This window comes from Phacochoerus africanus, chromosome 8 (genome assembly GCF_016906955.1).
Source record: "Phacochoerus africanus isolate WHEZ1 chromosome 8, ROS_Pafr_v1, whole genome shotgun sequence".
NCBI classification, from domain to species: domain Eukaryota; kingdom Metazoa; phylum Chordata; class Mammalia; order Artiodactyla; family Suidae; genus Phacochoerus; species Phacochoerus africanus.
In genome coordinates, this window is record NC_062551.1 from 159,901,952 (window position 1) to 159,917,056 (window position 15,105).

Below are 15,105 nucleotides of genomic sequence, written 5' to 3' on the forward strand. Positions count from 1 at the left end.
CCTCACCAGCTTTGAGAGCCAATGGAAAATAAAAGACCTAGGTAAGAGAAATCAAATTATCATTAAATAAAAGAGCTGTATAAAAACTATCTTCAAAGAGTTTTGTGGCTCTTTGATACAACATCAAAATAGAATCAATCTTTTAAATCAATTGATCTAAAAACTTTAATGCAATTCCGAAGGTCAGAGATAAATTTATGCTGTGCTTTTCATCCTTACTCAGGTTAGAAACCATATCTGGGTCAAGTGAAATGCTTAATAAAGCTCAAAATGGAAAAAAATGAGATCAGTTCTCATTTATTCATTTCATAATTTACCTTAGGAAAAAGAATTTAAAGACTAGAGTTATAAAACAAGAGCAATACTGGCAAAAATGATATTCATACAGGAAAGGTTTATCTGCAATGGGCTCGCCTGTACAAAATTAATTCATAAGATAATAAATCAAAAAAAAAGCAAAGCTCTGAACTTAATTACCTCAACAGAATCCAAAGTCTTACCGAGACCTTGTATGTGCCGACCACTGTATACGTTCAGCTCTGTAACAATCAAACTTTAAAAGGTAGGCATGACTATTCTCATCATTCTCAGGGGCTCAAGAGGGTCAGTGACTGGCCAGAGGTCACACAACCGGTAAGCAGTGAAGCCATTTCAAACACACGTCTGGCTCCAAAGCACAATTTCTTTTCAACATGTACTTTCATCCAGTTTACAAATCAGTGAAACCCAAGAACAAGAAGTTCACACAGAAGCTATCATATTACAGGTCTTTAGAAACAGAACAGTGAAAGGACTCAAGCTTTCAAATTCTCTTCCTTCAGGGAGAGAAACAGTAGAAACCTGACTCGACAGCTAGAAAACTAGTGGTAGCAGCAGATGACCAGCAGGTGGTACACAAGCTCAATCAACACCTACTGAGGCCAAGCAGGGAATACAATCCCGTGATCTCCGGGGCCGGTAACAAGGGAAGCTGGGAACCTGCCTATCAATTTGAAGGGATTTAAAGCGCCATTAAAATTTTTAAAAGTGGGGGGAATTCCCGGGATGGCTCAGTAAGGAACCTGACTAGCATCCATGAGGACGCAGGTTCAATCTCTGGCCTCGCTCAGTGGGTTAAGGATTCTGCATTGCCATGAGCAGGTCAAAGTCGCTGCTCAGATCCCACGCTGCTGTAGCTGTGGCATAGGCCGGCGGCTACAGCTCCAATTGGACACCTAGCCTGGAAACCTCCACATGTTGCAGGTGTGGCCCTAGAAAGACAAAAAATTTAAAAAAAGGAGTTCCCTGTCCTGGCTCAGCAGAAACAAATCTGACTAGCATCCATGAGGATGCAGGTTTGATCTCTGGCCTCGCTCAGTGTGTTAATGATCAGGCGTTGCCGTGAGCTGTGGTGTAGGTCGCAGACACAAGCTCGAATCCTGCATTGCTGTGGCTGTAGTGTAGGCCAGTGGCTACTGCTCTGATTTGACCCCTACCCTAGGAACCTCCATATGCCATGGGTGCAGCCCTAAAAATACAAAAAAAATAATAATAATAGTCAATGAACACTGTGCTGGCCAAATAAAATATCTGTAGTTCCCACCAGTTTGGGAATCTATATTAGGGCATATAAGGATAGATGAAATTGAGAGAGAAAAGGAAGCCTGAGCTGGTTAGCTGGACACAATTTAACTCTGGGTTCCTTCAAATAGGAGGTTCATAAATTCTGGATTTGTTCTGGGATGGGTACTGGGAGAGCACAGAGAAGGAGGCTTATAAGGTGAAGAAAGAAAAGTCTATGCGCCTGCATATCTGACTCTGTATACCTGTTACAGATACAACTGGTAACACTTAAAATTTATCTATTTCAGGAAAATTTCAGAAGAACCCTTAAAACTGAGGCCAGAGAGTGACTATCAGTGTCGATGTTATAAGACTAACCGCATTATTATCAAGCTTTTGCTGAATACAGTTATATCCTTCTAGAGTACAGACGATCCATTTTGATATTCAATTGTACTTTGTTTTGAATAATAGCTAATGTCCAATGTAGGAGACTGCTCTTAATTCTGTTTCAAGACAGTGATTAAATACTTCAAAGTACTTCAATAACAACCTTTCGTTTGCAATTTTCTTCCAAATGCCTATTTTCTTTTAACTCTACTATCATTTAAAAAATTTTTTTTCAAAGTTAAAGTGAAATTTCTACTGGCAAACTGCTAATTACGGTCTTGTAATAGTTTCCCCACATACAAATATTAAGAAAGCAACACACTAAACCAAACTCTTCCTGCTAAGCCAGCCTTCTTGAATCGTGGGTTCAAATCGCTCTTCCTTATTAACTAAAGTCTTCTGTCTTAACAGTATGTATTCACCTAGTCACATATATTTTACTTTTCCCACATTCAGAACCTGAATTTGATTCATAATGTAACAAAACTTCCTGAATTAATATAGCCATTTTCCTTATAAAATTTGAAATTCTGAATAGTTACGGTAAAATTATACATGATACTATATGTCTCAGTTCCTATGCACACACTTAAAAGAACTGGAATCCTCCACAATTTTTCCTACTAAAATAAACCAAGGTTCAAGGTCTGTTTGGCTGATGGTACTGAGCTTGCAAATTCACGTTTAATCATTTCCACATTTGTGCTAGCTTTCAAGGCAAACCCCAAGCTGTAAGAAGAGCACTGACTCCTGAGATGGCAAGAGTTGGAAAAAATACCCAACAAGAATTAAGCCAACTACATCTACTACAAATATAAGAACACTAAAGCAAATCAATGTTAATTTGTCTTCTATAACAGCTACCATTTACTGCATACATATTATATATCAGAAACCAAAGCCAGCACTTGACTGCCATTATTCTCATTTAAATGTCCACAATGACATCTTGAATCCGCTTAAACTATTATCATCCTCATTTTACAAACAAGAATTATATGGGTTAAATAACTTGACCAAGATTATGCACCTTTAAAGCAAAACAGATTTAGAACCTATTCTAAGATTCCAGAATCCAAATTCTAACCATAGCAACCTATATACCAGAAAGGCTTTAAAAAGTATTTTGCTTATTACTCATGTAAAGACCTTTTCTGTACAACAGAGCACATCTAGCTCTGACCTGACAGAATACAATAGGTCAAATATTTCCTAATGAGTGAAAACTCATTGTCAGTATCTGCCCAAATCTGCCTACTTACTACTTCTGAAGTCGATGTTTTTTCCTCTATTCCTCTGTGTGACCATAGTTCAGGCTATAAACATTTCTCAGTTTTCTACCCAGTTTTGGCTGGTCTTCCTACATGTAATGCAGCCCAACTGCATTCACTGCTACACAATTTAGGTGTATCTGTCTTTCTAAACTGCAGTCCTGACCAGCAACTGCCATCACTTATGAGAAAATATTAAAGACTAAAAGGACTCTTTCATGACCTGGTCCTTGTCTTCCTCTTTTGCATCTTCCCACAATTTATGCCAGAGCCACTCAGTAGCTTATGGCTCCCCAAAGAAAGCAAGCGCCAGGCCTTTCTTACTGGGGTTTAACCTCCAAGGGAAGAGCGTTTCCATTCCCCTCCCTCCCGTGGCCCTTCTCTCTGCTCATCCACATCTCACCTGAGGGTCACATCCCCTCCCTCCTCTGTGAATCCTTCCCTGACTTCTCAGGACTTCGAAAGGCTCCCATTCTTTCTGTGCTTATTCTTACGCAGCATATTTCCCACGGGGTTATAAACATCTATTTTTTTCCCCAGACTGTAACTTCCTCGAGGACAGGGACTGGCTCTTTTTTCACCTCTGTATCATTCGTCCACCTAGTATAGTATCGGATTATAGGTATTCAAATAACTCTAATGCAAAAAACAAGTAACAGAAACCTCTTCTTATATGAATAATACATCTTAGTTTAGTCGGTTTAACTCTATCTTAATGTTGGTGCCAAAAAAATGACAGTTCAAATCACAATAATGGCATATTATCACAGCTGATGCTAACTTATTCCATCTGAACTAAATCAGGAGTGAAATCAACATTCTCACAAAACCAGCTTTGCTCAATAAGCCAATTAAAAATAAGCTGTCATGTAGAGTTCCTGTCATGGTGTAGCCGAAATGAATCTGACTAGGAACCATGGGGTTGCAGCTTCAATCCCTGGCCTCACTCAGTGGGTTGACAGTCTGGCATTGCCATGAGCTGTGGTGTAGGTCGCAGATGCAGTTCGGATCTAGCATTGCTGTGGCTGTGGCATAGGCCAGTGGCTAGAGCTCCAATTGGCCCCCTAGCCTGGGAACCTCTATATGCCATGGGTGCGGCCCTAAAAAGCTAAATAAATAAATAAATAAATAAATAAGCTGTCATGTCTCAAAATCAAATTACATTTTTAAAAATCAGGAGAATCATTCCAATTCACAGGGAGTTCACCTACTTACTCTATTAAGTGCTTTGGGGATGAGCCACTTTGATGGAATTCATCAGCATCATAGAATTCGTCTTCACTGCTAGAATAAGAGAACTCTGGAACTGTGTTTGGAGACAAGTTGACATGGCTTGGAGAAGTTAGACTGCTACTAGGTGGTGAGTGTCCACTGCCTAAGAAGTTAAAAAGTTTTCAATTAGGGGACAATGTTGGTAATAAAGGGAGATGGGGTCAAAGCAGACCTTTCTAAAATTAAGAAATATTTAAGTTGGTGGAAGTCTCTACACTAATTGTAAAGAAAACCAACATTTAAACTAGACAAAGAAAAAGGCAAATCACATCATCCACTCAGACACAGCCTTTTAAAATAAATGAAAAAATGCCACGTCCCCATGGCACTAATAATCACAGTGTGTAAGTTAAGGGTTTGGAAGTCCCATAACAGACACCACTCCCAATGGGAAGCCAGAGCTCTTATGCAGATACCTAAAAAATGCAGCAATAAGCCAACAGTACATAATGGAAAGACTATCAAAAATCACATGAACATGATTTATCCAAATGGACACATTTTGGCTGTTTCAAAATTCTGACATAATTCCTCCTTATAAAAAAGAAAACACAGATACCGTCTTTAAAATGACACCTTGTAATGAAATACAGAAAAAGGTCAGCCAAACATTTCAACCTCATTATTCAAACTGCTTATCAGTATTTTCCCAAAAGCTTCAAATGAGAACTGTTGTTGTTTGCTTTCTTTCAAAATTAAGAAAACATCTGCTCAGGCTGTTAAATATTAAAAACCAAAGCAATAATATCAGCACTTTTACCGGTGTAAATTTCACAACGGGTGAAAAAAATCACAGTAACTTTTCGTTATTACACAGCAAAGTCCCTCCCAGGAAAGAACTTGCGGAGCAAAAGCAAGGGCTTATCTCCCACCTCCTCCACAGGGGTTTTGTTTGGCCTCCACATGTAACAGGGATGAAAGCACTAAGTGCTCCCTTGAGTTTGGTTCTACCGGTAACCAAATTGGTTTTAAAACAAGAAATAAATATCTATGCAAACAATGTTAGCATCCCTGTTAATTAGAAAAAAACAGAAAAATATAAACCATAAGTCTGATAAATCAAGAAAATGCAAATTGAAATGGAAGTATCTTTTTTTTTTTTTGCCTATAAAACTGGCAAAACATGACTGATAAATCTATCCTTAAAAAATACATATGTGGGAGTTCCCATCGTGGCACAGTGGTTAACAAATCCGACTAGGAACCATGAGGTTGCGGGTTTGATCCCTGCCCTTGCTCAGTGGGTTAACGATCCGGCGTTGCCATGAGCTGTGGTGTAGGTCGCAGACAGGGCTCGGATCTCGAGTTGCTGTGGCTCTGGCGTAGGCTGGTGGCTACAGCTCCAATTGGACCCCTAGCCTGGGAACCTCCATATGCCACGGGAGCGGCCCAAGAAATGGCAAAAAGACAAAAAAAAAAAAGTGCCAAAAGTTACTGTACAAGGATGTTCCCTGAAGTACGGATATTTACAATAGGAAAATATTGGAATCAACCTAAAAGTCCATCAGGAGGAAAACAGGTAATAGCTACTTGAGCAGCTATGAAAAGAATGCTGCAGACTCCATGAGCATAGACAACTCTCTAAATGTTCTTAGTTAAATGAAAACAGAAAGTCCCAGAACCACATGACCTCATGACAACAGAAATATACAATGTAGGTATGTATGTACATACATGCATGCAAACAACAGAGAGATGAGCAAAGAAGACTTGCAGCTTTTGTTCTCATACTTCTGTATTGTTTGATTGCTTTATAGTAAGAAAGCGTCTAAGTCTAAAGAGCAAATTTTTTTAAAAAGCCAATATAGATCCTCAAAATAAATCTGAAGGTAAACAAATATACAATTCTGCAATACTTTATTTCATTTAAATTTTAACTATTACTAAAGTTTCTGGTTCAATCACAAAGTTAACCAGTTCATGAATGGAATTACAATGGTAAGACTATGGTATCTCCAACTTGAGCATTCAACCTTTCTTCAATCTTTTTGCCATCAGTAAGCAAACCAAATTTTAAATGTTAGCAGGCAGTTATGGGAAGGGAAGGAATCTTACAAGTCTGTACCTGTACTATTTGGTGTTGGAGTCTGATGATGTCCCAAGGTAGCTAATACAGGTCCAACTGGTAGGGAAGATGGACGCTGCTCTGATTTACACAACTGAGCAGGTTCTAGAAGATATGAACACGTGAAGTAAGTTAGAGAAAAAGTCAAACACAACTCTTTAACTGCAACTATGTGGGATTCAAAATTCTAAAGAGAATAATTTTTTGGTCTTTTTTGTCTTTTTAGGGCCGCACCCATGGCATATGGAAGTTCCCAGGCTAGGTGTCCAACCAGAGCTGTAGCCGCTGGCCTACGCCAGAGCCACAGCAATGCCAGATCCAAGCCACAGTGTGACCTACTCCACAGCTCATGGCAACACCAGACCCTTAATCCACTGAGTGAGGCCAGGGATCGAACCCACAATCTCATGGTTCCTAGTCAGATTCGTTTCTGCTGTGCCACATCGGGAACTCCCTAAAGATAATAATTTTTGAGATTATATTCCATTAAGTCAGGTTCCACTACTCCTTTCTGACCTCCTATACCCTTTGAGCTCAACGATATGCTACCTAGTACTAAGACACTAAAGGCAAGATATCAAGAGACTAGTCAAGACATGCCAATACCTCAGTATAACTGCTCTGTAAAACCAGCAAATGCTTCTGATGATAAACTGTTTCCAAGCAGTTTATCATGCATGTTTCCAAGCCACATGTAAAATCTAAAATGGGGCACAGTACTTCCTCTTTAGTCTCATGAGAGATTATTAAGCTTATTCTCCTAAGGAATAAAAATTCAGAAAAGGGTCTCATACTGGTAAGTACTTTTTAAAAATATTTTCTGTTGGAGTTCCCTTTGTGGCTCAGTGGTTAACGAACTCCACCAGGATCCATGAGGATGCGGGTTTGATCTCTGGCCTTGCTCACTGGGTTAAGGATCCGGCATTGCCATGAGTTGTGGTGCAGGTTGTAGACATGGCTCGGATTCCAAGTTGCTGTGATGTGGGCTGGCAGCTACAGTTCCGATTCGACCTCTAGCTGGGAACTTCCATATGCCATGGATGTGGCCCTAAAATAGCACCCCCCCCAAAAAAATTGCTTTTTCTAGTATAATTTCTGACTTAATCACATCATCGAGAACACTGAAATGTGGATGCAACAAAAATGTAAAAGGAATCAGTGGGTGTTAGCCCTAAGCCCTCCTTTGCTGATTAAAAAAAAAAAAAAAAACCCACTATTTATTAACCTATCCTTAAAAATACCCATCTATTTAATCAGTAGGCATCCCAAATTTCATTCTTCTCTTTCTCAGTGTCTTAAAGTTCACTATGAAGAAACCATTTGTATTATTCAGAGCTATAAAGAATATACCAAAATAGAACATTCCAGGATTAGTTTCAAGTAGTTCGAGGTAAATTAAGGTATAAATAAATTTTCCTTTGTAGTCATGAATCTGGATCATGGGATTCTACCAGCTAATCTCAATTAACCATGTTTGTCTCCCATCTCACTTTGAAAACCAAAAGCCCTTTAATTGTACTTAAAAAGCTCCAACACCAAAAATATTATCATCTTTCCCCAGTTCATTATTTTTGGCTGCATTTTATGTGTGAGATTCCTTTTACTTATTTGGGAGGGGGAAGAGTCCTTCAAATTACAACTGCCATAAAAAATTAAGGTTTTTTGGGTCATCAATGTATCTGTGAAACATTTTTCCAAATATTATACTATACCTGGAGGTAAGACAGTCTGGGAAGGCATTGTGTTGATCACAGGTTCCAAGGGACTAGGTTGATATATTGCATCTACAGGGTTAATAGTACTCTGAGATAAAGAAATACAGTATAATTATTTTTAAATATTCTTCAAGCATTGACCCTCCCAAGTGTATGAAATACCCGTGTTTCTGACAGCAAAGTCCTGAGGGTAGCTATGTAGACATGTTGGTCAAAATACAAGCAGGAAATAAAACTTTCCTATACAGCAGTCTGAGTTTCTCATAAAATTTTAAAAAAAGCATAGTAAGGTGGGAAAGTGAATGAATCTCTGTCATATAGAAAGGTAAAGCCAAATGAAAACATTTGCAAAGAGCTATAGAATGGTTTCAGGAAGCCAAAACAATAACCTCTTTATTCAACTCAGGGCCTCTCAAATTTTTAATTCACCACAAACATCAAAGACAGAAAATGCTCTCTCCTGCTTTGGTATTAATAACTATTACACCCTATGATTAGCTAATATACAGGCACCACTACATTATCTTATCTTTATATCCCATACTACTGCCACCTTCCATCACTGCGTATTCCCTGTCTAGGCATCTAGTTTCAGTCACTGAAGGAAAAGAGATGTGTCTTCTAATTGGTCGCTGTGAGAAAGGATGCTTTCTTTTTGAGGATTTAGAAGGAAAAAAATATTCAAACATACAGATATAATTTGAGAGAGAGAAAAAAAAAGTCTAGGTCTTTCTGATTCCAATTCAGGAAACTATTTTGCCAGCATGATGGCATTTTAAAAACAAGACTCTACAGCTTACTGATTTTTTTTTTTAATTTGGAGAAGGATCTTTGCCAAAGTAAAGTTTAATCCACTTTTTAGAAGGCTATACTAAATAAAACCTAGAAAATAAAAATTTAAGTTTTTCAGCTTTCCTGGATCTGGAAAACAAACCTTCAAACACATATTAGGTAGACCCAGAAAATACCTAAACTGAATGAGAAAAGAAATACTTTACTAATGAATGAGCCCCAAAAAGCACTTGTAAAAATTTAAGAGCATGTAACAATGGAAACTGAGATAATGGGAAAGTTTTTATAGCATTCTTATTTAATGCCTAAGTTAAATTTTTTTTCTTAAATCCTCTCTGCATAAAAAACATAAAATTCATTAAATCAAATTTAAGTGATTTGAACATAAGAATTCTGATTATTACTTTTTTTTGGGGGGGGGGCCTGCACCTGTGGCATAGGAAAGTTCTGAGGCTAAGGATCAAATGAGAGCTGCAACTGCTGGTCTACACCACAGCCAGCCATGCCAGGTTTAAGCCGCATCTGCAACCTACGCCGCAGCCTGCAGCAACATCAGATCCTTAACCCATTGAGCACAACTAGGGATCAAACCCATATCCTCATGAAAACCAGTCAGGTTCTTAACCTGCTGAGCCACAATGGGAACTCCAAGAATTCTGATTGTCACCACAGTCAACCTACCATAAATATTCTACTCCAAGAAAATAAAGGATAGAGAAGAAACTCTGAAAACAAGAATTAATACTCAAAAACCTCAAAGTCAAGTGGGAAAGGTTTTGAAGCATTAAGAAAAGCACAGAAACAGAAACTAAGAGTTTTAATTCCTAGAATCCTTGATCTACTAATGACTTGGCAAGTCTCCAATCTGCTGGGCCTCACATTCCCAGTGTATAAAATGAACAAATGTCTGGATGATGAGGTCTCTAAGGGCTTTCTGGTTATTACTTTATGATTCTATTTTCAGATATCAGTCTGGCCATAATACCTAAACAAGTATCTCAACAAGTCCTGGAGCAGTTCTTAAAATAAATTCCTTATTTTTACATAGTGATTTTCTCCAAAGGATTTTAAGTGCTTTACAAAGGCAAAATCCCACCTTATTATATTTAATACATTGAGCCACAGAAACAAGAATATCTCACCTCTTTATCCCCACCTATTATACAAGAAAAATACTAAAGAGACTGAGAAATAAAATAACCTTGGAAAAAGGGACCAGAATTCTATATTTTGAATGTAATCTTCTGTTTTTTCAGATGAACTGTTAAGATTAGGCTTGTCAATACCACAAAACACTTTTAGATTTTTTTTGAACATACACTGAAAGTACCAAATATTTTTTGTTGCTGTTGTAAATACAAGATGTAACTACTCTACACATACATAATAGTTCACTGTCTATCAAGCTTAGCCTAAAATTTGTCAAATAATATTCTACACCTTGCTTTGAAAAAGAAGGTGCAGAGCTTGAGAAGTGCAAATTATAATCCTGAACGCTAAATCTGTTGTAACATTAATATAATTAATGCAATACAATATATACATTATACACACATATATATGTATAGCTAACATTGATTACTATGTGCTCACTATCTTACAACAAACAACCCTCTGAGATAGAAGTCACTTTTCTTTATAGATGAGGAAACAAAGACTCAAAGGTTAAGTAACTTGCCTAAGGTCACAGCTAACAAGTGGCAGAAGGTGGGTCCTAGCAATCTGGGTCCAAGGCTACTAGGAACCACAAATAGTGCCTTTCTTTTTAAAAAATAAACACTGTTAAGGAAAAACATGATCAAATGTTTCAAATATGTTTGTTTTCTAAAATTTAGGTTTTCTATAACTATAAACTTTATATATATATATACATACATTTTTTTTTGGTCTTTTTTTTTTGCCTTTTCTAGGGCCGCTCACGTGGCATGTGGAGGTTCCCAGGCTAGGGGTCTAATGGGAGCTATAGCCGCCAGCCTATACCACAGCCACAGCAACGCCGGATCCAAGCAGCGTCTGCGACCTACACGACAGCTCACAGCAACGCTGGATCCTTAACCCACTGAGCAAGGCCAGGGATCGAACCCGCAACCTCATGGTTCCTAGTCGGATTCGTTAACCACTGAGCCATGACGGGAACTCCTATTTTTTTAACTGCAAATAACCAAACATTTTTGGTATGCTTTAAAAAACTGCTATTTCACATATTTAAAATTAAGTGATTCGCTCTGAGGGAAAAGAGATGAAAATAAGTGCCATCATTAATTTTCCTTGGGGTCTTTGGCAACATAGACCAACATAGACCATGTATAGTCTTTTTCCATGATGCTTACAATCTTAATTGATATCTCAGAAAGAGATATTATAGTACATCATACTAATATCGCATAATTGTATTAAATTGCCATGGCTCAAACTTTGAACTCACACTTGTGAAAAGAAACAAAAATTCCCCTGTTTAATTCGAATTAAAAAAATTTTTAAATCTGTCACCTAAAGAAACATGTAAACAACATATTTAACTTCTTTTTCATTTTAAACCAAATATAAAGATAAAATGCTCACCCTTTCACATACAATCATAAGATGGTTTTGAAGATTTACAAAATGAGTTTCCAGATCTTACGTAAGCTGGCATTTGTAAAGCCTTAAGACAAAAAAAGAGGCTGCCTTCCTGCTTCAGAAATACAGTCTGAACAGAAGCCATTCAGTTACCATAAAACTAAAGTAGCTTAAACTGCAAACCTTCAAACTCTTATTTCTGAATAAACTCAGCCAAGAATCAAATTCGTGCCCCAGCAGTGACAATGCTGGACCCTTAACCCACTGAGCCACCAGAGAATTCCAAATTTTCTTTTATTTTTGGTAGGGAAATTGAATATAACGGAAGATTTAAAAAATCAATGGGAGGAAAGAATAAGAAAATGGCTGTAAGATAAAAGAATTCATGTTGCAATTTGTTCCAACAAAAAAGCAGTATATACCACAGTAGCAATGACAGTTAACATAACACACAAAATCTAAAAATAAAAATAAGAAATAAAAACCTATAAACATATAATTAGATTAAGATGTTTTAATATTGTGCCCCTTCCTCTGTTTTTGTCAGAAAGAAAGAAGTTTGGCAAGAAATGTAGCATTGTGAGTTATGCCTTATTTAGTCATAAAAGCTGCATTTTTATACCATGATTAACCCTTGAAGTTAATAAATACATGCAAGGTGATTCAACACGAACCAATACTTAGAAAAATTTTAAGATCAACATTTCCCCTCCAAATGATTGCTGAAAGATGGCCAACTTTAAGAGCACAAGGAAAATTGCAAGAGTCAACAACAAACAGCAGCAAGGAGGTAAAAAGAGAATTTGTGTGGAAAAATGAGTAGAAATTCAGGCTTCTCCTGACATGACTGGTTATAATGCTCTGCAGAAGTAAAAGGGAACAAAGATTAGATTAAACTTACTATAATTCCATCTGCGTGCTGCTCCGCATTACACTGGTCCTTAAGGAGAAATGTTAAAAATATTAACTTCATTCCTTCATTTAGTAATGCCTTGGTGCTTTCTTCCCTAGTAAGAAGGCTTATTTTACTGGGTAAGTAACAATGTTAGAAAACTACTACTCTGCTTCCACTAAGATAATAATTTCATTTGTTCATTCCTAACCAAACATAATTCTAACCAACAGCACGACAATTATTTTTCTATACAGGCATTTAATTATATTCTCTGTAGAAACATTCTAGTGAACTGTGTACTCACACTAGTACCAGTGATTAAAAGCAGATATATTAACTCAGGATTAAAGATTCTGAATATTTCTGGGTTTAATTTTATAGTAAATTATGCCACCTTCTTAGAACCCCCAAACTCATACCATACTTTAAAGATAGGAGAATCATATACCATTAAAAACTCAGGATAGACACAATTTCCCATAATCCACTGCTGACCCCAGAGTTGTATTAATACTTTTCTAAACAGATGATCTGATTTTTGTTTCAGTAACCATAATCATTATTCCACAGAATGGTGATACAGGGGCTGTTTTTTGGGGGGTTTTTTTGTTTGTTTTTTTAAATTTGTGATACACTTGCTACCTGGCTGTTTTGTTGTTGTTTGGTTTGGTTTTAATGGCTACACCTGTGGCACACACCCCCCCCCTCCCCCGCCACCACCGCCAGGGACTGAATCTGAGCCACAGCTGTGGCAACGCTGGGTCCTTTAGCCCACTTAGCCCATCCAGGGATCGAATCCATGCCTCTGCAGCGACCTGAGCTGCTGCAGTTAGATTCTCAACCCACTATGCCATAGTGGGAACTTCCTTGGCAGACATACCTCGGAGATACTGTGGTTCATTTCCAGTCCACCAAAATAAAGAAATATTGTAATAAAGCAAGTCTCACAAATTTTTTGGCTTCCCAGTGCATATAAAAGTTATTTTTACACTACTATAGCGTATTAAGTATGCAGCAGTATTATGTCTTAAAAGATTATATACCTTAATTTAAAAATACTTGCTTGAAATCAACCATACTTCAATAAAACTTTTAAAAAGGGAAAAAATGAGGCAAAAAATACTTAGCTAAAAAATGCTATCATCTGATGGAGTTCCCGTCTCAGCTCAGCAGTTAACGAACCCAATTAGCATCTATGAAGATGTGGGTTCCATCCCTGGTCTCACTCAATGGGTTAAGGATCTGGTGTTGCCGTGAGCTCTGGTGTAGGTCGAAGACACTACTTGAATCTCGAGTTGCTGTGGCTGTGATGTAGGCCGAAGACACTACTTGAATCTCGAGTTGCTGTGGCTGTGATGTAGGCCGGTGGCCACAGCTCTGATTGGACCCCAAGCCTAGGAACCTCTGTATGCCACAGGTGCGGCCCTAAAAAGACAAAAAGACCAAAAAAAAAAATGCTATCATCTGAGCCTTCAGTGAGTTGCAGTAGTAATATCAGATATCACTGACCACAGATCATCATAATATAGTAATGAAAATATTTGCAATACTCTGAGAATTACCCAAATGTGACAGGCAAACTAAGCAAATGCTGTTGCAAATGTGGTGTCTATAGACTTGCTTGACACAGGGTTATCACAAACCTTCAATTTGTGAAAAACAGCATCTGCAAAATGCAATAAAGCAAGGTAACCTATATGTTAATTCCCTTGTTCCACTAACAACTGTATAAAGTAGGTACTAGTATTATCTCCAGTGGATAGATGAGAAAAGCGAGACAGAGAGAGGGTGGGGAGCCAGGACTCCAATACATATGGTCTAGCTCCAGAGTTCATGCTCTTAACTAATACGCTATTTGCCTTGCCTCTCCTCCCTAAAGATGCACTTAAGGAAGAAGGGGGTAGAAAGTTATCACACATATTTGTTCCTGTAACTATAATCCATCTATTAATATTACACAGACAATATCTTTAACTTAAAACTAGTGTTTTAAATTTTTAACTCCATACTAACAGGAAGTTTTCAAGTTTTAATAGAAACCAACATTTGATCTTGGTTTTAAAGTTAATGGCCAGTTACTCATTTGTTTATAACTTTCCTTCTTTACTCTGAAATCTACATATCTAAGGGTCACCCAGAGCAATCTGAAGATTTGGGGACAATTTTTCTTTAAAGAATTAACAAAGCAGGCCTACAATAGCTTTCCTTAGACAAACCTGTCTACAAACTTGGCCTTCGGCTGGTGTCTGTGAACTTGGATTTTAGGAGGGTTCCCACCACTTAACTATACTAAGGGCAGCTCACTGGGCCAAAAACTGTTTAAGCAAACAAAATGGTTTACGCTGATCCCGTGCTTTCCCTCTGAAAATATGGAATCTTGGTTAAGTGCTAGGTAAAGAGTGCTTATAGGACAACCCCCTGATAAAAACCTTGGGTGTCAAGTCTCTAATGAGCTTCTCTGGTAGACATTTCGCACACATTGTCCCAATTTGTTGTTGGAGGAATAGAGCACACCCTGCGTGACCGGAGGGGAGGAAGACTCTTGGAAGCTTGGGCCTGGTTTTCTCTGGAATTTGCCCCATGTGCTTTTTCCTTTGCTGATTC

The 15,105-nt window shown here is 37.9% G+C and overlaps 1 protein-coding gene across 1 annotated transcript in view; it reads right to left on the bottom strand.

The window, feature by feature from the left end:
• OSBPL9 (oxysterol binding protein like 9) overlaps positions 1-15,105 on the bottom strand; it is a 177,128-nt gene that overhangs the window by 19,979 nt on the left and 142,044 nt on the right. Inside the window, 4 exon segments of the mRNA XM_047789127.1 lie at positions 4,419-4,578; positions 6,541-6,645; positions 8,253-8,343; positions 12,508-12,546. Of these exon segments, the coding sequence (XP_047645083.1) occupies positions 4,419-4,578; positions 6,541-6,645; positions 8,253-8,343; positions 12,508-12,546 (395 nt within the window).